Here is a 21635-nt window from a genome sequence, read left to right as displayed (position 1 = left end):
GGACCATCAACTGGGCTTTGGAGATCGCCGAAAGTCAAGGGCTTATGGCCACCTCACACCACCTGGCAGAATAAATAACCCAGTAATTCACGTAATTCGAAGGTGTGATGAAAATGAAGCTTTCCTCCTCCTGCTTCTGCAAATTTCATTCATATGGCCATGGTAAGCTGTGAGTAATTGATAAACGTACTGAGTGGCGATCATGAATTCGTGCCACCTTGCCAGGCTATTGCACCCATATTTACTTTAAGCAACTTAAAAAGGCTAGTGGAGTGGCGGCTGCAATCGTTTGAGATAGAGAGAGATATAGAAGAGAAGAAAGGCGGTGAGGTTCAGTAGACACAGCACTACGCTGCACTCGGGGAAGCGCTATGGGGAAGGAAGAAAGAGAGTGAGGGATAGAGAAAGCAAAGTTTCTCGCACATTCTAAGGTTTGCACCGAGTCCGCACATGGTCGCCAATACCTGCCTACTTGAGGTACTAAAATGACACTTTCCTGGCTTTCTGTGTCATCAACATGAACGGTCATGGTCCAAGGATCTCCATTTCCGAAAATGGGGAAGAGTCCAGCCAGTCCATGCTACTCAGAGAGCTTCACGTTTGGCGTCGTACTGGGGACCGAGACATAAGAGGTGTTCAATCGTTTCTCTAGTTCCACAAGAGTGGTAGATTGGCGTATCCCTCATTCCTGCGAAACATTCATTCATTCATTCATGCGAAACGAGTAGGTCTTTGTAAACGCCCCCCAACCCTCCCGAGTCAGAAAGAGAGAGAGAAACAACTTTATTTGCCACTGCATGGTTGCAAGTAGGGCAGGTAGGCCTAGTTTGGCTCCCACGTGGGGCGACGTCTTGGGCCCACGAGACGAGTGGCAGTTGTGTTTTCTTGTCTTCTCTTGTCAGCAGCTGGTTACAACCCTCCTCGGAGAGAGCTGGCAGTAATGATTGTGGGGGAGGGTTACCTTCGCATCCCCGGAGAATGTGTGCCCGAGTGGCGAACACTCCGTGGTCGCACTTAGTACAGACGTGGTCGCAATCCCCGCCAATGATTAAATAAAGCCTGGAATGACTGAGAATGGAATCGGTCGGCAGTCTGCGAAGCATGATGGCTTGCGCTCGGTCCAGGTCGGGGTGGTGAGGCGGCTACACGCGTCTCGTCTCCTTGTAGAAGTTAGTAATGTCAGCATAGGATTTAGGGACCTCTACGAAACCACCCGGGTTCGAGGGGCCGGCCTCCCGGTTACTTAGGCCTCGATCTAAACGGTTGACCCCTTCATTCCCAGAGTTCGTTCGCCGCGTGAGCCGGTACCCACACTAAGCTTACAGTTCTGTGGAGAGCACAACCGCGGAGGATGTGTGCGGCGGGGAGACATCAGTTTTTCGAGAAATTTTGCATGACTTCCTTAGAGAACCGTGCGTGTACTGGGATCCGCGATGGCTCCACTTTTAAGCGAAATTACACCTTTTTGTCACAACAATGATCGTCATCTGTCTTGCCCGCATTGGCTTTTTTTAACGAGGCCAGCCTGGTACTTCCCAGTAACAAACGGCATGCGCGTTATCAGCATGACATAGCATTCCCGACAGGAAAGTAGCGGGCGTGGTGTTTTCAAGAAAGGAAACGCAAGCGAGGCTGATGACGATTATCGTTGTGTGGCAGATACACGCCAAAGGGTGTAGCTTTGCCTAAGAGTGTAGAACGATCAGGACCTCCTCGGCAGCACTGGAGGAGTGTGTGCGCACTGTAGCGGCGCTGATGAGAGTGGTGGTTGGCATCGCTACGCTGGCTACGTATTTGTTAGAGTCGCATTTCGCCGCGTCCCCGTACTACATCCATCACTGTAAACGAAAATAAACCCACCTGGGAGTTTTTAACAGGTGAGGTGCTCTAAAATCTCCCCTCCTCAAATATTTACTCCGATGTATGGGAGCGAAATAGCGCCATTCCCTCGTTTCACTCCGCTGGCTAGCTGCGGGAGTATTAGGGCGACATGACGCGATTTTACTCCGCTTAAAAATCTTGTTCTCCCGTGAAACTCCGACAGGGAGTTTTAAAAACTCCCCTCCGCCGAAACAGGTTATCACGTGGCGCTTCCCATGAGGCTGTGCGCCTCGGCAGCGACCGGGCGCGTTCGGCGGAGTCGTCAGTGCTCATGGCTGACGGTTTGTTTACATTTGTGAAGTGTCGTTCCGTGACAGCTTTTCGTCAATTTGTTTCCGTAGTTCCTTCCAGAAAGTGTTATAGGCGTGCCTGAAGCTCACTGTATCTCAGCTTCAAGTACGTTAGTTCTGAACACTTTGCTGACAACGACGAATGCAAGAGCAACGTTTTCAAGTGCGGAAAAAGGCTTAGGTATACCTCGAAGCTGCTCACTGGCTCGTGATGTCGGCTCAGGTTCTGATTGTGTTTTCGAGCTGCGTGACCCTGGCTTGTGTTCTTCAGTACGTGAAATACGCCTTTTATGTCCTTTTGGGTACATGCTGACAACGTCCGGTGCAATGTTTGAAAGGACCGCGTAGCAATGGCAACAGCAGCCACTGCTCGAGCGACGACGTCCGTGGTCGCACATGAATGGCGTACCCCAAGTTCGTTGCTGTGCTATGTTGCCAGTGAGAAATACCGGAGTCCGAGCAACTGTTTTTATGCATCTGTGAACGGATATTCTCGCCCGAAGAAAAACGGTAGGACATAAGTATGCGTACTGTAAATAAAGCTTCTTATTGAGCGATGTGAATCGAATTGTTATCGCGCATCTATGTTTTGGTCACGTCGTTGCTTCCGATACTGCACTAACATTACGCTCTATCCGAGACACTGATTTAGATGCACGCCCTGCTGGCTCCGAGTTTAAGGATTCACTCGACAAATCAGCGATGTAGCTCCTTTTCACAACCGAGAGAGATTGCTTGGACTCGGAGCAAGTAGTGCGGTGTATAAAATGTATGACTGCGCATTTTTCGGTGTTACGTCGGCTGCTGCGGGTCATACTCACACGTAATAATTTCTTGCTATGCTACCACTATATTGCAAAAATTTAATTTTGCTATGAAGCACACGCACTTACATCTTTCTTGCTTACTGTAACTAACGCACTACTTTTTGGTCGCGAACGCCGGCAGTGGGCGAAGTCGCTTCAGCACACAGAATGGCATGATAATTTTGAAAAATTACGCCATTAACTTTTTTCTCTCACTATTCTGAATTAAGAGTTTTGTGTTGATTAAGGTATTCTGCTAATTTCAGAGAGGCAGATCTCGTATGAACGAGCATGCGAGTCATAATTCTGAAAACAGTACAGCTGCTCCCTAGGCGGTTTCGAGGCACACAGTATCGTGGCTATATATACTGGCACCGTTGCTTCTTGAGTATCGCGTGTACGTGGGATGTCTTTCAAATTTCTGCATTGGCCGTTTCTGAAATGTTTATGTATGTCATGATATATGTGCTTTCATTGACTTGTTTCGTCGAATTTGACGCGGTCTCGTGTGCATATCTCCAAATTTGACCAGCAGCCTCGGTATGTAAAGATATTCGCGCAAACTCACGCGATGCCTCTTTTTATACTCCCGTTGCACCTCGAAAAAACTCCGTCCATTGCAAAGCAATAAATAAAGAAAAGACAAAAAGAAAACTCCCATAATTCCACGCGAAAATTCCGCTCGCACGGAGTAAAATGTCTACTCCGATCACACGGAGCATAATAAACTCCGACCCGGGGGGTCGCTAGAGGACAAGCATTATACTCCCACCTCGGAGTTATTTCCGTTTACAGTGATGGCATGTTCGTCGGCGTATTAGTTGACGTCTAAAGCTTGTGCCTTCAGATGGCGGCGCCTACACAGTAAAATAATTTACACCCTTGATGGTGAGAATTGCGAATCATAACACCCTCGAAGGGTGTTTTCATTCAAGAAACATCCCATCATCATGACTTTTTGCGAAGCATAGGGAAGTTCTAGGTGCCATAACACCCTTTTACCCACCGAAAGGGTGCACTGACTAAGAATATTGGGGGTGGGTGCAAGGGTGTTTTTGTTTGTTTTTATCACATTCACAAACATACAGTTGCACGAAGAGACGGCGTGTCCCACGGCACTAAAAACCAGTGGCGGATCCAGAAATGTGCCCTCCCCTAGCCCAACCGCTTCCCCCCGAGACATGTCGGGCTTTCAGTGCCGACAAAACTCCTGAAGAGAGTCCCCCTCCGTTTCACTGTCTGTTTTGATAAGCCCTTTTAAATATGTCCTGCGAAAAACCTGTTCCTGAAGCACTACTATCTATTATGTCACAGTGTTCCAGGTGGCACACAGTTCTTAAATGTTGTCACGCACAAATTCCGCGGAATCCAAAAGCGCGCACCTACTTTTTCTAGTATTGAATATTTAACCAAAAGAAAAATGTTCAAAATGTTTTCAGCACGGCAGAACTAGTGCAGCTCTTGCTTTTGGAACGCCAGGAATCTAGCAAAATGAATAGGCCACGTGACAGCATGCAGCTGGGCGCGTCCCAATTGCTCTAAAGCAGTGCGGTCGTCTAGGTTTCTTTCAAGCATGACAAAACAGGCAGAAAAGGGTGCGACGAACCATACGCGAACAAAAGATACGCCGACTCGAGAAGCTTTGACCCCACCTGACCTTCTTTCGCCGAATCAATAACCCCAATTCGTTCTGCTTCTCTCAAGTTTATAAACAAGGTAGGTTCGTTGGCAAACTTGAGCCTTCTCACCCACCAAAATGCTTTGCTCAAGCAGCATCTGCGGAAAGAGCCGTGCAAAACGCTCATGGCTTCGCGTCTGCGTCAATTTACGAAGCTGGCTGTACAAAAAGAAACTGTTAAGTTTGTAGTTGTATAGTAAGGGAAAGTTCTACTGGCTTACAAACAGCTGCCTGAACGGAGTGCTCTGAAAGAAAGGGAGAATAATCTAAGAAAGTTTAGAGAACCAACGTACAACTTGCGATGCATAAAGTATTTACAACACCGACTAACAGCGGTATTTACTCAAATAGTTCCCCTCCCAAACTGGAGACAGTATTATTGCATGCATGAATAGGATATTAAGCCAATCATTGCAGATATAACGAGATTCCAGAAATTGGAGGGGCATTTGCAGGCCCATCTTTGTTCACGGAACAGTGGTGAGCCATTTTTCAAGTGTGCGCGCTACTGCCCACCTGCCAAGTACGTTCGCGATGTCTTGGCATATGCAGACCCGTCTCGCGAGACTCGCCCGTCTCCCCTCGCTAGACGGGTAGGACAGATGCACATGCTGAATACGGGAAAGAAATACTTTGCAGAATGAAATTGAATTTTGTCAAAACACCAGAGCTCTGCATTGCAGGTTACAGCGTGCAAAGGGGCGTTCTGCCAGATTTTAAAACGAAGCTTTCTATGCCTCCTCCCTCACTCTTTCCAATTCTGCTGCTGCTGCTGCTGCTGTCACTGGCTTGCCAGCCGCGTCGGTGGGTGGTTTGAGGGCGTGCATAACGAACATGAGAGGGACGCGGGGAAGGCGTGTGCGAGTCCTTTTAGCGAGAACTTCGTGGGCATCGCTACAATACTTCTTGGACCTCTTTGGCCGTCACAATGCCCACTGAAACACCCTGGCCATCGACACAATGCCCTCTGGAAGACTAATTACGCGTTAGCCCCCTTTTGCCCACCCCAACCCACCGCAAAAGTAGTGCAGAAGGTGCAGCACTTACTTTTTTGTACTCACATGCAACAGCGCAGAGGAGAGACAGTATGATACTAAGGGGAGACAAGAGAATGCTTAAAGCCAACACCCAGACGAAATGTCATCACAGTTCCCACACTTTACCAAGAAATTGTTGTTGTCATTCAATAGCCTGTACTGCAGCTGCACCCTCACCGAGCAAAGGGGTTCGGCGATGGTATAGGCACAGCTATTGAATACGAACAATACTAAATTGCTCTCTCGTGGTAGTTTGAGGGCGAGAGTAGTTGGGTTGAAAATGACTTGTCTACCGCATGCACAAAGTACCTCGATTGTGAATATATCTTCCTCATTACCCGTCAAACTGCTATTATAAGCAACTGCAGTAAGACAAAGACCGACATCAGATTGTAAGCGACAACTCACGGGGCTGTCCACCAAAGGGGAGTCGTTGTTATATTTGTTCTTTCTTTTGAGCGGTCATCGGCCGCACTTGCTCACCCGCTCTTTAAAAAAAAAAGAAAAAAAAACCCCGAGCTCTGGATTCGCTTCGGTTGCACTTTCACGACACCACGCAAAGACTTCGTACTTGGAAACTTAAGGTTTTCGTGTAGTTCTGCTCATGTGAAATTTCGTGGTGTCACCTATACGTTTAGAAAGCTATTATGCAAGTACTTTTATATCTGCCGTTCGTCCAAGCTATTTAAAATTTGCGTGAGCACACAAGTTCAGAAATATGAGCATTGTGAACGTCTTGAAAATGCCAATTAAAGCTTTTTTTTCTCTCTCTCTCTTTGTCTGCGCATAAAAGAAAAGACAGACTCGCAAGTACCTCTGCATCTTATAAAATCAGGAAGGGCCACGTCTCTTTACAGATGAACGTCCAAGCAAACAAACAAAAAAAAAGCATCGAGAAATAAATTCACTTACACGCAGTTACCAGCCCACCTTTGCCCCATTTGATTTGATATCAGCCCATGTTTCTGGGAATAAATTTCCAGTGAAACTACCCGTAAACACAGAAAATGGCTTAGAGGTAGCGTAAAATAAATAGCTTTGAAAGTAATACACACACGTAGTTTAAAAGAATATTTGTTTTTATGCCTTGAAAACGAAACCGAAATTGAAGTAACTTCCCCCGACGGGTGTCGCCGCTATCGCCGCTACGTCATTTCCTACGTCTCGCGGCGGGCCGGCGGGCCGTCGGGTGCATGTGTGTTCTCCGTGACATTCTTGAAGTTGTGAGTAATTAGATTGTTTTTTGCTGCGTTTAGGTTGTACCACGTCGTTGTTCTCGCGTACTTTTGTGCTCATAGACGCGAAGTGAGCGTCCGGAGTGAAGACGACGCGATTGTGCGTGAGAAAGAAGGGCAGCAGCGGCCTACGACATCGGTGTTTCTTTGTGACAGTGTGTTTACTACGCCTACGACGGCCGTCATTCGTGGCGACGGAGAAAACATCTTCCATTCGGCCTGAACAGTGATGAAGTGGACGTTTTGTTTTTCGGCGGAATCCATCGTCAACATCGTCCATCCACTACGTAATCGAAATGGTGTGCCCACAGTACACATCGTGGCAGCGCTCCGCCTTCAAACCGAGGGCCTTTTGCAAGGCGCATGAACTGCTCATATAAAAGGTACGTACGTAGCCACGTTCAGCGTCGCGTTTTTATGGTGCGTCATTGTGGTAGTAATCTTCGCGCAATTTATTTAAAGGACAGCGCAAGGTGTGTTGGATGCGAGTGTAGTATATGTACTCCAGGCGTAGCCTATGGGCACCGAATGTGAAAAAGAAAAAAAAGAATGAATGTTTCATTGTTCACGTGTCCTCAACTAGATAGTCTCTTCGATTTGGCTGCACTAGCTGCACGAGTTCAGAGAGTGCAGCACCATCGTATACGTTTTGCCAGTGCAGCGCGCGCCCTCTGCACTTTCCTCTTCTTTTTGTACAAGTGCAGGCCTAGTTCTCGACGAGTTCACGACTACGCTGCACTCACGTCGGAGCAAGTGTCAGCCAGTTCACGATGGCGGGTGTTTGTCCTAGCGCGCAGCAGACGACGGTGGAAATAGCTGTCGGCGGCATTACCAAGACGGTGACGGCTGTTATTGGCAGCGATGGCTCCTACATTCCGGATGGGAATGGATACCTGTACGAGGGAGCAGGTGAGTGTTGTTCGATGGCTTACTGAAAAAACGTGGTAAGCACGTGCGCGGTCTTGTTTGTCTGCTATGGCTTCAATCAGTGAACAGCAAACTTGACTGCATTCTCTTTTACGTGTGCACGAATTGCGCGTACCTGCGCTCGTACTGACCGTCTGAGGAAGCATTTTGGTACTCGCAAGCAAAGTCGCACCACGCTAACGCCACAGACTGGTGCTGTCAAGGGAAATGAACCCTATGCGATTTCTCAGTCACTTCGCTAAGTTTGCGCGTCTACAGCTCGTTCTCGTTATGTGTATTTTTATTTTTCAGACGGCCAACGCTACACTCTTGTATTTCAAGCTGAGCACACACCTGCCAACCAACCATGTGCTTCCGACGAAAGCGCTATGGATGCCTCTGCCTCTACCTCAGCAGAGCCACTTGCACCAATACCTGCTTCTGCGGAAGCTGATTCTGAACTTTGGACCGCAGCAAGAACGCGGTTTTTAATTGACAAATATGTTGAACTTAAGGACCTGGTCGGCCAGAAAGGGGGATTCAGGTATGTATCCATCCTCGATTTTATGCAGCATGCTTGCAAACGCAAAAAAATGACAAAAGCGCGAGAATTTTTTCCGAGCGGTTGCTGTATTTGATAATATTTGGGGTTTTACGTGCCAAAACCACTTTCTGATTATGAGGCACGCCGTAGTGGAGGACTCCGGAAATTTTGACCACCTGGGGTTCTTTAACGTGCACCTAAATCTAAGCACACGGGTGTTTTCGCATTTCGCCCCCATCGAAATGCGGCCGCCGTGGCCGGGATTCGATCCCGCGACCTCGTGCTCAGCAGCCCAACACCATAGCCACTGAGCAACCACGGCGGGTGTTGCTGTATTTGAATGCATCGGCAATCGTAATACAAACCAAAGTGCATTTCATATTTCATCCCAGCATGCTTTTGTAAATGTGACCCCTGTTATTGCAGTTGAGTTTAATTGTTGCTGCAGTACGTGTTTCATTTGTGGCTTGATTTTAGGACAAAAAAGATGTTGTGGACAAAGTTGGCCAACCTCCTCAACGACGAGTTTGGAGGCACCCTTTCGTTTGTCCAGGTCGAAAACAAGTGGAAATCATTAGAGCGCAGCTACAAAAGAGCGAAAACAAAAAATAATACATCGGGGCACCACCGTGTACCGTGCGAGTATGAGGAGTGAGTACCCAGTCCAATAAATGTCTACCTGACTTGCTGAATAGTTCTAATAAAACTTACGCCATGTAGGGAGCTGGCCAAGGTCTTGGAAAAAGAACACCATATAAAACCACCAGCACTCCTCGAGACTGGAGTCTCTGCAGGAAACTCAGAGTAAGTTTACTAATTACAGTAAGTGCATTTGTCTTTGTATGTAGGCTTACTACTGGAATGGCAGACTAAATTTGGTACATGACAAGGAACACACATGACAAGACTAAGCACTGACTACAAGCTGGAATAACATTTACATTGTAAACAATGCTTATTATTTTCCTAAGCAGTTAGAGCAAAAGAAGCATGTCATATGTGTCCATTCTTGTGCAGCTGGTTTCCTAGTGAAGTACTTGGTGCAAACTACAGAAAGTGATGTAATGTTTGTATTCATGTGTGCAAAGTGTGGCCGCAGAGGACATGGACTCCTCCAGGGACATGGACTCCTCCAGGGACATGGACTCCTCCAGGGACATGGAGAAGGTTCCAGTCAGCATGCCCCCCAGGAAGAGGCAGAGGACATCAAACAATGTCCTTGCCGAAACGCTGCTGAAATTGGATGCAGCCAGAGCCAAGCGCCACGAGGAGCGCATGGCCAAGTTTGACATGCTCATTGATGTCATGCGTACAAACAAGCAATAAACACTTGCACTTTGGTATTTCGTGACTTGTGTATCCCAAATGAAAAGGAAACGTTCAAAATACGTTTCCGCATTTATTCGCTTCACTTCAACTTGAACAGCACTAGAATTCATGCAAGCACTACACAGACAGCATGGCAGTAGCATGACACAATCTTCATGGAAACAAGGCTGCCTTAGCATTGCTGCTTGGCAATGTGTTCCCTCAGAGACTCACTGTAGCCTAACAAATTAGGGTCAATATGACCTGTTGGCTCTCGGTTTCCTGCATCGTCGAAAGGTGGCAAAGTCTCCAACTCTTCCAAAAAATCCCTTTCTTCATTACAAAAATTGTGTAAAACGCAGGCAGCCATTACAAGGAAGCAGCTCTGTACTACAGTTTTGGCGTCAACGAAGTACAACCTTCGAAAGCGCTGCTTCAACAGTCCAAAAGTGTTTTCAATGGTCACCCTTTGTTGGCTATGCCTTCCATTGAAGTTTCTTTTCCACGAAGGAAAACAGTTCTGGTTGTCTCTGAAGGGGGCCATGAGCCACGGCATTAGCGGGTAAGCGCAGTCCCCAAGAAGATACCCACCGTCGCATAATACGGATGCGTTCTGAAAGAAAGAGCTTTCTCTCAGCACACGCGCATCGTGTGTTGATCCCGGAAAACCGACGAACACGTGCGTGAATCTGTTTCTATCGTCGCAGATTCCCTGCAGTATAATGGACGGAAACTTCTTCCGGTTGTAATAAGAATGCGCAGATTGATCCGGCTTAAGGATCTCCAAATGACATCCATCGATGCACCCTATAGTGTTCCGGGGCCCCTTGCCACCACTCTTCGCAAGGAATCCGGCTTTCACGCGGGCAATCTCCGCGCTGCCAGGCCAGCAGATTACTTCGTCTCTGATGCCGTGCAAAAACTTGACGACTCGGTTGACACAGACATGCACCGACGACTCCGTCACGTCAAATTTATCGCCAATAGCGTACATTGAGCTCTGGGAGCCTATGTAGACTAAAGCTATCAGACATGTTTTTTCAGCCGAAATCTGCCGCCTTCCTTGTACAGCATCGGGGAAGAAGGCGGATGCCATGAAGCGAGCGCTCAGCTCATCGAAAGTCTTTCTAGACAGCCGGAAGAGTCTCTTGAACTCCATTTCGAAGTACGTGTTCACTACAGTTTCACAGTAACCAGGGATACGATGACGATCGTTTCTGACGACACCGCATGCAAGTAAAATGCACATCTCGTCGAATTCTTCGTCGCTGTCGGACTCTAACAGCTCCATAGCCGCTTGCAAGCAGGCAGCCATCTCGATCACACACGCACGAAAAGTCCGATGCACCACACAAGAAAAAGAAAAAAAAAGCAGCACGAATCAGTAGAGCACCCGGCACAAAGAATCCGCCTAGGGAGACGGCGAAGCGACGCTGGCGACGCGCTGCAGACGACAAGGCCTGCACATTTTGTGAACTTGCCTATTCGTTTTGACAGCGACAGTGCGGCGCTAGTGTTGTGAACTGCTGGAACCGGTCTTGCGCGCTCGTTGCACGGTGGCGGAACTATCACGGAACTAGTGCAGCCAGTGCAGCCAAATCGAAGAGACTAAGAGTTGTAGAGAATTAAGTACTGCTACGCGTCAGTATCCGGCGCAGGCAGGTAAATAATACTTTTGTTTGGCTAATTAGTTCATTCTGTTACTAAAGATGGGCGCATACTTATACCGGTGTCACACGGCCACTTTCGATCACGATTGAGCCTGTTCTGGATCGAAATTTTCGACCGCGATTGGCTCCCGTCCGCCGATTGTGCAACGAGGCCAAACGCCTCCAGAAATTCGATTCCAATCAGGATCGATCGCGGCCAAAAGTATGCAGTGTGACAACCGTATTAAATGTCGCTTGCGTACTTTCACTCAATTGTTATTGTTCTTTTTTTTTGTCGGAGGTCCCGTGGTAGGTAATGGCGCAGGCAGCTTGCAATGCTTGTGCTTTCATGACTAGAACTAATGCAAAACAAAAGAACCACGACCGTCCCGGCTATGTACTTATCCTTCGCTTTAAGTTGTGCTCGTTTGTTCTAGAAGCTCTTGTGCTGTTGCGGATGAACGCATGGTTGCGCTATTTGTTTATAAATTTATCTTTTTATATAAATAAGCACACCGAGCCTAATCATTTTTTTTTCTCGTCCTTGAACTCGTTTCTTGATTTCACGCAGGCGTGCTTATTACTACTACTATTTGTTTTCTTGTTGTGTGACTGAACCCTGCCTAAGGCGTCCTGTCAGTTGTCAACAGTATTTCTGAAATGAATTGCACTGAGCGTCCTACGGTTAGAGTACGTTTCACTACCTTATTTTAATGTCTAGTTATAAAGGGTATGGTTATTGTAACTATTCTTGGCCTTTATATATGTATTTATTAAGCTGGTAAATGCTTAATTGTATTTGCTGTTTTGAGAGGTTCTTTTATTGAGTGGTCAATCTCGGGTGGTATTAATGGTGGGTTGTTTTCTTGTGCCCATGCAGTTACAGTCAGCATGAAGCAATTGCATGGGAACCGACTGGCTGTCTTGGGCCTACACATTGCTGAAAAGACAGTGAAGATGTCTGAACCGACAGGTATACTTTTTTCATCACAATTGGCCTACATATTTTTTACAGGAGGATGAAGACCTCCCCCATTGAGCTCCAATTACCCCTGTCTTGCGCTAGCTGATTCAAAGTGAAGCCTGCAAAATTTTTTGACTTCATCATAGTCTACTTCTCTACCGTCCTTGACTACCCTTCTCTTCTCTTAGCATCCATTCTGTAACTCGAATGTGTCCACCGGTTATATGCCCTATGTATTACATGGTTTAAGAAGGCACTTTGGCTAGTTGGTGCTCATTGCAGACTTGAGACATCAATAACTAGCGTGAAAAAGACAACATCAAGAAGCACATAAGGAAGAACTCTAAACTTCAACTGAAATTTTTGCTACACAGAAACATGGAATGCACAGAATGCCGACGGACAGAAACAACAAAGGAGCTATCGGAACAAATTTATGAACAGGTTAATTTTACTTACGAACATTCTTGGTAAGAGCCAGAGACGGGTGCTTACACACCTATTCCCCTCTTTTTTGATGCAAAGTGGTTCATATATTTCCCTATGTACCTGCTTCTGGAGCTGTCTGAGCACACGATTGCTTTGAAACTGCTCGGTGCATGAGCACGTATGGCGATGATTGGCCATGTGGCCACCAGCCACCAAGGCACTCAAAGCTGCCCTATGTTTCCTCAAGCCAAACAGGTCGGTGTTTAAACGACCGCTTGGGGGAACAAAGATAGGGCAGCTGTCATGGCTGGTGGCCATCTGGCCAATCATTGCTGTAAGTGCTCATGCACTGAGCAGTTTCAAAGCACTCATCTGCCCAGGCGGCTCTAGATGCAGGTCGACATGAAAATATTCGAAGCACTTCGCATCGAAAAGCGGGTGATAGGTGTGTAAGCACCCCTTCCCTGGCTCTCGCCAAAAAAGAGTGTTCGTATCTCGAAATGAACCTGCCCATCGATTTGCTCCGATACCTCCTGTGTCAGGCAGGGAAAAGGAAAGATAAATGTTGCTTCCATGCGTCGAGGTCGCATCCCCTGAATCGTATGTTTCTGTGTAGCCAAAATTTCAGTTGAAGCCTAGAGTTCTGTCCTGTGTGCTTCTAGCTGTCGTCCGTTGTCTTTTTCGCGCTAGTGAATGTCTCAAGTCTGCACTACATGGCCTGACCAGCTCCCTTCTTTACTCTTTATGTCAGCTAGGATATCAGCTCCTTCGTCTGCTTTCTGAACCACGCTGCTGTCTTCCTGTTTCTGCTGCCATCAGGATAGGAGTGGACATGACAAATGAAACTGAATGTCATTTAGACAGAGGAGCAGTGAGACTTCCTGTGCTTTACCTTTTGTTGTTGTACATAATAGTTGAAATTGCACCAACACATCTTTTCCACCTTGTGATCTTCCCATAGCTGCGGCAAATAAATATATAGGCTTTAAGAAACTAGATATGCAGTTTGCCTAAGAAAGAGAATACTCTTGCACTTAAAGGTAATGTGTATGATGCTCTGACTCCTTTGATGCATGTGCCTCGAGAGGTGTTGATGCTGTTCTTCATTTCTTTCTCAGCGAGCTTTACTTGATGGGTCTGACTTTGTATAAAGAAATAAGTTCTAAAGAAACCATAATACCTAACAGGCAGAATTGTCGAGGTTGAAAGCCAAGTTTTCTTTCATGACATATTTTTTTCAGACTGTACTAGTTGATCCACGATGTTCGACAGCGCAGACTTGTACAAGGGACGTAAAAAGTGGCGAGAAATGGAACAAATGCTATCGCCTCTTTCTCCATCCTTTGTCGTGCTCACATTGTCTAACGTCATCGACCAGTACCAACTAGCCCATTTGCGTACCTGTACTAGTTGGGCCATTTATACTATGGTACTCTAAACCAAATGTGATAAATTCAAAATTGGTGCCTTTTCTATCTTTGTACAAATAACTGTTTCATAAAATAGTTTAAAGTGTTATGGTTTATATCATGTTTCGACACCACCATAACCTCATAAAATATCTTCATGGATGCAAAAGGTGCCTCTTACAAGTTCCGTGCTAGCCTGACATGGAGAACAAACCTGGCAGAAGGTAGAGCACATGCTCTTTTGTAAACAAAACGCATGATTGCATTTTCTTGGCAGTTATTGCAATGTTTTCTGATGTTTATCTGCATGAACATTAATTATTTCAGCTGCTAAAGACACATCACTAGACACTGTGAGCAGAAAAAAGTCTGATTGTGCAGTACTGTTGAAGTCATGCAACATTATGTTTAAGCAAACTGGCAGGGATGCTAGCTGTTAAAAAGAAAAAGCTGACTTCAAGAAAAATTTGCACTCCTAAATGTGGAATTGAAATGCACTATGCTTATAAGCTACAAAAGATTTCCAGGATGATCAGACTAGTTACACTGGCCATTTGCTGATTCAATAAGGTTCACTGAAGCTTGTTTTTAAATTCACACTGTTTTTATACAAGGTGATGATTTTCAGTTTTGTGGAATTTTTAAATATAGCCCTGTTGCATATTGCATAATTATAGTCCTTGAGCAGGAACATTCAAACAGGCAGATATATCTTGCACGAGAAATCGAAACATATCAAGCTAATTAGAAAATTTTATTATCTTTTGAATGAATTACATTATAGCTAATATAAACGAAAAGAAAGCGGCTTAACCGATGAACCCGATGTTTATTAATCATATCCTAAGAAGCCAGCAAACACTGACACCAAGGGACAAGTTAGGGTAAATAAAGAAATGATAAATAAATGGAAATGAAAGTGGATGAAAAAACAACTTGTCGCAGGTGGGGAACGAACCCATGTCTTCGCATTACGCGTTAGATGCTTTACCAATTGAGCTACTGCGGGCGCCGTTTCCCCATCACTTTCTTGGGTATTTATGTTTCCTAGTAGAACCCTGGGAGTGTTTGCCAGCGCCACCACATATCTGGGGCACATATTGTAATTTACGAATCATAGCCAGTGACATTACAAGGTGTATCTACTTGGAATTTATTTCCAGAATGGCGTCAGTTTGGAGATATGCACCATCAAACTTGCTGTAAAAATGCACTGTTGTTCCACTTACTTTTTTAACGAAATGTGCTTTTATGCACTGATGTACAAAAGTAACGGGAACACCCTTGTGTATTGGTCTTTATAAGGGAAATATTCCTAAACTGGTGTCATTCTGGAAGTTCAAATGCATATGTCTTCCAAGCTCACTGGCTACAATTAATAAATTGCAATATGTGCAGTAATATAATTAGTTACGAAGTTAATTAGTGATTTTTTATTTAGTTGAGCATGTGTTTCGATTTCTCATGCTAGTAATGTCCACCTCTTCAAATAATCTAGCTCAAGGACAAGAATTATGCCATCTGCCGCAGGACATTTTTTAAAATTCCATAAAACTTAAAAATGATCACCCTGTACAATCCTACTACAGTGCTAAACAGCCAGCAGCCTAATCATCACATATAAGAATGCCGTAACAACACTGACAAGTGCACTAAAGTTTTCTGCGCTTCACAGATGAAAGATGTTGGCCATTAGAATGTTTGATCTCAGTGTAACTCACAATCATATAACCAGCAAGATCAAGTGAAAGCAGATCACAAACTTCATACATGAAAGGCTTTAACTGTGCTTTGATTAAAATAGCTAAACTTCTGTTAAGCATGATGGATTCACTGTGTTGTTTCAGTTAAAAGCATCTAAATGATCAAATGCTAAAGTGTTCTTGCTTGGAAGATCTTTAGGGAAAACCTCTGTAATAAAAATACCAGCAGGATTATGTGCTTGCTTAGTGGAGATGGCTAAGATGATGTCAGAAGGTGTAGGTAGGGCTTCTTTGTAGTAGAGATGCCAAATAGTTCTGACAGAGGGGTTGTTACCAGCCACTGTGTAAGTCAGAGATTAAGAAAAAATAAAGGTCAGCTTAGTGATGCTTAGTATAAAGAGAACAACAGGAAAACGAAACAAGTAATGCTCTCAACTAACATATTAAAATTTTCGTTGAATATGTTACAAATAATTGTGTCAAATATTTTAGAGGAACCATGCTTGATAAACATTTGCAGAGCAACCACCATGACAATTAGGGATCAAGAGCACACCAGTGAGGCGAATTTAGAAGCCTAAGATCACTAAATTCTAGTTTTGGGTCAAATGTCACACACAAAAACAAACTGCACAGCGTTATTGCTGTAATATGAGGGCGGTTAAGAAAGTAATGCCTCCAAACCCACTACTTTACCAGTAGTACTGCCAACATTTTGGCTCTTTATCATTAATACACTGATGTTTGAGCTATAGAATGTCACTTGACCCATCTTCCTATCTCTTCGCGTTCCAAAGTAATCGAGCAATGCATCGCATCCAGTGGTGATGTCCGGTTGAAACAGTGGGCTGTAATTGAATTGAATTTCTCACTGCGGAACGTTCTGCGCCCTTCAACATTCATTGCCATCTGAAAGCAGTTTACGGGGATGCTGGTGTTGAAGTCAGCATTGTGCGTAGGTGGGCAAGTACTGAGAAACGTCAAAATCCAGCCGCATCAAATGTCCAGGATCAGCACCGAACTGGACGGCCCACAACGGCTTCTTATGAGGATCATCAACATCAGGCAAACGAGTTGAATCAGGTCAATCGTAGGATCAAGCAACACCAGATTGCTACAACACTCGCTATTTCCATTGGTTCAGTGAACCACATAATTAAAAACCTCCTGGGTTACAAGAAGAATTCAACTTGTTGGCTATGCTTGGACTTTTTCATGTCAGTTGTCAGTTACCGTGACACCCAACAAGCGCAAGTCTTCTTGTAACGCAGGTCGTTAATGATGTGGTTCACTGAGCCAACGGAAATGGCGAGTGTTGTTGCAATCTGGTGTTGCTTGATCCTACGATTGACCTGATTCAACTCGTTTGCCTGATGTTGATGATCCTCATAAGAAGCCGTTGTGGGCCGTCCAGTTCGGTGCTGATCCTGGACATTTGATGCGGCTGGATTTTGATGTTTCTCAGTACTTGCCCACCTACGCACAATGCTGACTTCAACACCAGCATCCCCGTAAACTGCTTTCAGATGGCAATGAATGTTGAAGGGCGCAGAACGTTCCGCAGTGAGAAATTCAATTCAATTACAGCCCACTGTTTCAACCGGACATCACCACTGGATGCGATGCATTGCTCGATTACTTTGGAACGAGAAGAGATAGGGAGGCGAGGCAAGTGACATTCGATAGCTTAAACATAAGTGCATAAATGATAGAGTTCAAAATGTTTGCTGTAATATTGGCAAAGTAGTGGGCTTGGAGGCAATAATTTCTGAATTGCCCTCATGTAATTCTGTAGCCTGTCTCTCCTACATTCATGATGTGGCAGATTGAATGCCTTATTCTTTCGAAATAACGATTTCTTGGAAGTAAGCACTATCTGTGCTTGTTTCTTTAACCTGCTCTTCATGTGATCTTGAAATATTAAAGTGAATGATGCAGGGAAGCACAGCTTGTCATGTTTCGTGTACTTTTCCTGACATTAAATTGCAACAAATCATTTTGCAGGTAGAAAAGAAGCAGATGGCTACAGCGATCAGTGAAGAAATGGCTTCATCTATGATGGCTCGCCTTAGGACATTGGAATGCAGCTACACAAAGGCATCATCATCCTCGCCTCTGCCCTGGAACTTTGGTTTGAATGAGACTGTTCTTCACCGTAGAACGGCCACAAGACTTGTCACCACATACAAGGCATAGTGCAAGCTCTAAATATTGTACAGGAGGCTAGAATAAATGACCCTCCATGCAGTCACTCTGTGTCTGTGGTAAATGGGACCATCACACATGATTATGTGTTTTCTCTCAAAGTTGCTATGCCGTGCGTTTGGAAACACATTACCTATTGTATGCACACCATACATAACATTTCTGTGTGCTAGCCTGACTGTGGACTTACGAAACAAACAATGAAGTGCATATCAACCCGCATCCACATGCCATACTTCAAGGGTTATTATATTGCTCATTACACCCGATAGGTGAAGGGGTAATATATTCCTGATCGCACCCTTACACCCCGTGGGTCGAAGGGTAATATGTTGTTCAAAACACCCTCAAGGGATAGGGTGTTATTGGAATATAGAATAACCATCATAAGGGTGTAATTCCCTATAGAACCCACCTTTTTCAAGGGTGCTAGGGGGTTAGTTATAGACACCGAAAAAAACCCTTAGGGGTGTAAATTATTTTACAGTGTATCATGGCGGCCGGGTAGCATATTCTTGGCCATGGGTTTGATGACCAGCCAACTGCAGACTTCAGTCGGGAGGGGAGCAGTGGGGTGTATGTCACCTGTAGGGGTGATGTTAAGACGGTTAAGTTTATAACGACCGTGTTTGGTGCGAGAAAGACGGTGTATTTGTGCAGTCTTGTGTGCCTCTATCAGCTGTGTGAGGGTGTTGTATACTCCAAGCTGAAGGAGGTGTTGTGTGCTGGCGGAGTGGGGCAGTCCCATCGCCCGCCTTGTACGCCGAGCGTATGATGTTATTTACCACCTCTTCGTCTTTGCGGCGGAGGTGGTAATAAGGGTCAGGGGCGTAGCCAGGGGAGGGGGGCGGGGGGCTTGTGGGGCTTCAGCCTCCCCTGAAATTTTTTCGTGCTGTCCATGCACCGCCGAGCAAAGCCCCAGCGCCGGAAATCATTCTGGATTTTGTCTAGAACGTATTTTTCATGCTCGAAAAGCCATCTCACCGCAAAAATTGCGAACTGGGGCTGGATTTCGCGGCAACGCCCATGCACCGGGAGTCACATAACGCAAGCAGCCCCATCCGAGCTCTAAGTTTTAAGGACGTTTTGATGGCGAACGGGCTCGCCGCGGCATCTCGCGAAAGCCGCGGGATCTAAACTATATCATGGAATCTACGGAGCGCGTGGATGTCAATTCCGAAACTTTATGGGTATAAAGTTCTCAAACTTTTGATGTGAAAGGCGCATTGACATTTCCAAGAGTGTGATTTAGATCTTCAATTCCGTAACTGCAATTCAAAATTATGTTCCCATAAATATTTGATGCCAAATGTTCATTAACTTTTCCAAAGTAGTACATCGGGCCATACAAGGAGACAAGCCAAATCAACACACTATCAGACAAGTTAACAAAGCCCGCAGCGAGGCCCGATGAGAAGGGTTGTGGTGATTCATTCGTGACGTCATGTCAGATATAAAAAATATCGGCATTTTTTTTTCACCTGCGCCAAAGCATCCAGTGAAGACACTAAATCCAGCCAAGGTAACTACGTTCTCATTTATTTTTTATACTTTGACATTTAATCGCGAGGACATATTGAGCCTCTTCAATTTTTTTGTTCTCCCTTCCTTACCCGTGGGCTGCCAAAGAGAGCCAGAGCGCACGCGTTTTTCTTGTGTGGCCCCGACCAACGCGCGGCACACTTCGGTGCGCGTTCGGTTTTCTCTGGCCGAGTGCATTTTCACCTGACAGAGTTTTGGACGCCCTCTCGCTAGCAGACGAGAAAAAAGAAACGATGTTCGCTCGCCACCATCACTGTGGGGACTCGACGGATTGCCCCGCGTTCGCTTGAGCGCAACCTTTCCAGAAAGTCTTGTTTCGCCGGTGTAGGATACCGAGCAGTATGCGCATGGTTCTTGGTGGACCAAGAGTCTCGTGTTTTCTTCGATATTCCTTTAATAGCTGCATTAGTTGCCCAAAGTAGGCATTCGATTGTGACCCACATACTTTTCTCTGTGTTTTTTATTTCATTACGGGGCCCCTGCCCCACAAAAGGAAAAAAGAAGTTCTTGCGGCGCAGCGAATTGTCGCATGGTGAAAGTTCTATTTTGTTACTTATTTTGCGTAATATAATGGGCCATGGGACGCTTCAGCTGCCGGATACTCTCATTATATTATCGCGATAGCAATTATAACGACACTCTAGGCGCATTCCAGCCGTCACCCTCATGTTCCGCATAAAATCCAAAGGCGATAACATCGCGACCGTGCCGCATACTGTATGTGCGATTGAATGCGTGTGGGGGGTGTGGGGGAATGGGTGAGCCGACGATGGTGGCTCAATCTTGTGTGCGTAACGGAGAAAAGTGAGAAGCAAGCGCGCCGCCTTTCATCGCGCGCGATACATCGGGGGGAGTGGATGGAATGGAGGAGGGATGTAGGATTCTGTGAATCTGTGATTGCGCAACATGTTTATTTGCCTTGTTTGCCCCATTATATACCTTGGTGTTTTTCTTAGATACGTAGATTTATTGGAGACTTATACGTATGTTTAGATATCTTGTTGCGAGGTTTTGCGCATACGTGCAGTGAACTTTGTTTCCAGTGGCACTTTTTTGCCCTTTATCAAGCTGTATCTTCGCATTTGTATATTCCACTGTATCTTCGCATATGTAATGTACGAGGTCGAGTCAAATGAAAGTGAGTCTACCCACCCTGCGCTACATATGGTTCTGTTCACTATCTGCAAGGCCTGCGCGTAGCACACAGGCATCTCTCATTTACAAAAGTGACACGCAGGTGTGAGGAGAAATGTTGTTTAATGCGCTCATACACTAGGTTGAACATGGCTGCGTGACGTAATGGACGCTCAAGAAATTGAGCAGCGTGGTGCCGTGATGTTTTTGACAGCTGAAGGTGTTTACAAAAAACAATTGTCACCCTATGGCTGCCTTGTACATTGAACAGTGCATTTCATGGGCCACTGTGAAGCGTTAGAACAAACGGTTCAACGAAGGACGTGACAGTTGCAAAGACGATCCCAGACCGGACCAATGCCATCGTGCAATCACCCCTAACAAAATTGCAAAGGTGGATGAGCTGATGGCGCAAGAACGGAGGATAAGCATCGCTGAACTGGCAGAGCGTGTGAACATCAGTCACGGTTCGGTTCACCGTCACCGTTCACGCCATAATTCATGAACATCTCGGTTATCGGCTATTGTGTGCGCATTGGATCCCCAAAATTTTGAACCACCGCCAGAATACGGAGAAGTTCGGCGCTGCCGTTACTCATCTGATCCGGTATCACTATAAGGGTGACGATTTCTTCGCTGCAATTGTGACCGGAGACGAACTATCACGCCACTACTACGAGCCTGAAACACGACGGCAAAGCTTATAATGGAAACATTCGAATTCACCACCCCCAAAGAAAGCAAAGGCCATCATTTCCGCCGGAAAGGTTTTGTCTTTAATTTATCGATCGTCAGGGCCATTACTGATAGAATTCGCTAAATATTGAGAGACTATCAATTGTTTCTTATATTGTCAAACGTCGGATCGGCTTCGTGTCGCATTCAAAAACAAACTGCGAGAAAAATTGACGAATG

At 45.6% G+C, this 21635-nt stretch overlaps 2 protein-coding genes and 1 long non-coding RNA gene across 3 annotated transcripts; 2 read left to right on the top strand and 1 right to left on the bottom strand.

Annotated features, from left to right (window-relative positions):
• Positions 1–6944: 6944 nt before the first annotated feature.
• LOC135919232 (uncharacterized) lies at positions 6945–18321 on the top strand. The gene is made up of 3 exons (XR_010569925.2): positions 6945–7310; positions 12215–12307; positions 17844–18321. It is a non-coding gene; the product is annotated as an uncharacterized lncRNA (long non-coding RNA).
• Positions 7521–9843, top strand: LOC135919214 (uncharacterized). Its single transcript, XM_065452916.2, has 5 exons — positions 7521–7836; positions 8146–8377; positions 8855–9028; positions 9098–9181; positions 9466–9843. The coding sequence occupies exons 1-5, from the start codon at positions 7698–7700 to the stop codon at positions 9701–9703; spliced, it is 867 nt and encodes a 288-aa protein (XP_065308988.1). The 5' UTR covers positions 7521–7697; the 3' UTR covers positions 9704–9843.
• Positions 9866–11240, bottom strand: LOC135917488 (putative nuclease HARBI1). Its single transcript, XM_065451053.2, has one exon. The coding sequence runs from the start codon at positions 10998–11000 to the stop codon at positions 9879–9881; it is 1122 nt and encodes a 373-aa protein (XP_065307125.1). The 5' UTR covers positions 11001–11240; the 3' UTR covers positions 9866–9878.
• Positions 18322–21635: the final 3314 nt, after the last annotated feature.

This window comes from Dermacentor albipictus, chromosome 4, assembly GCF_038994185.2.
Source record: "Dermacentor albipictus isolate Rhodes 1998 colony chromosome 4, USDA_Dalb.pri_finalv2, whole genome shotgun sequence".
Classification (NCBI taxonomy): domain Eukaryota; kingdom Metazoa; phylum Arthropoda; class Arachnida; order Ixodida; family Ixodidae; genus Dermacentor; species Dermacentor albipictus.
This window is presented reverse-complemented; position numbering and strand designations above follow the sequence as displayed.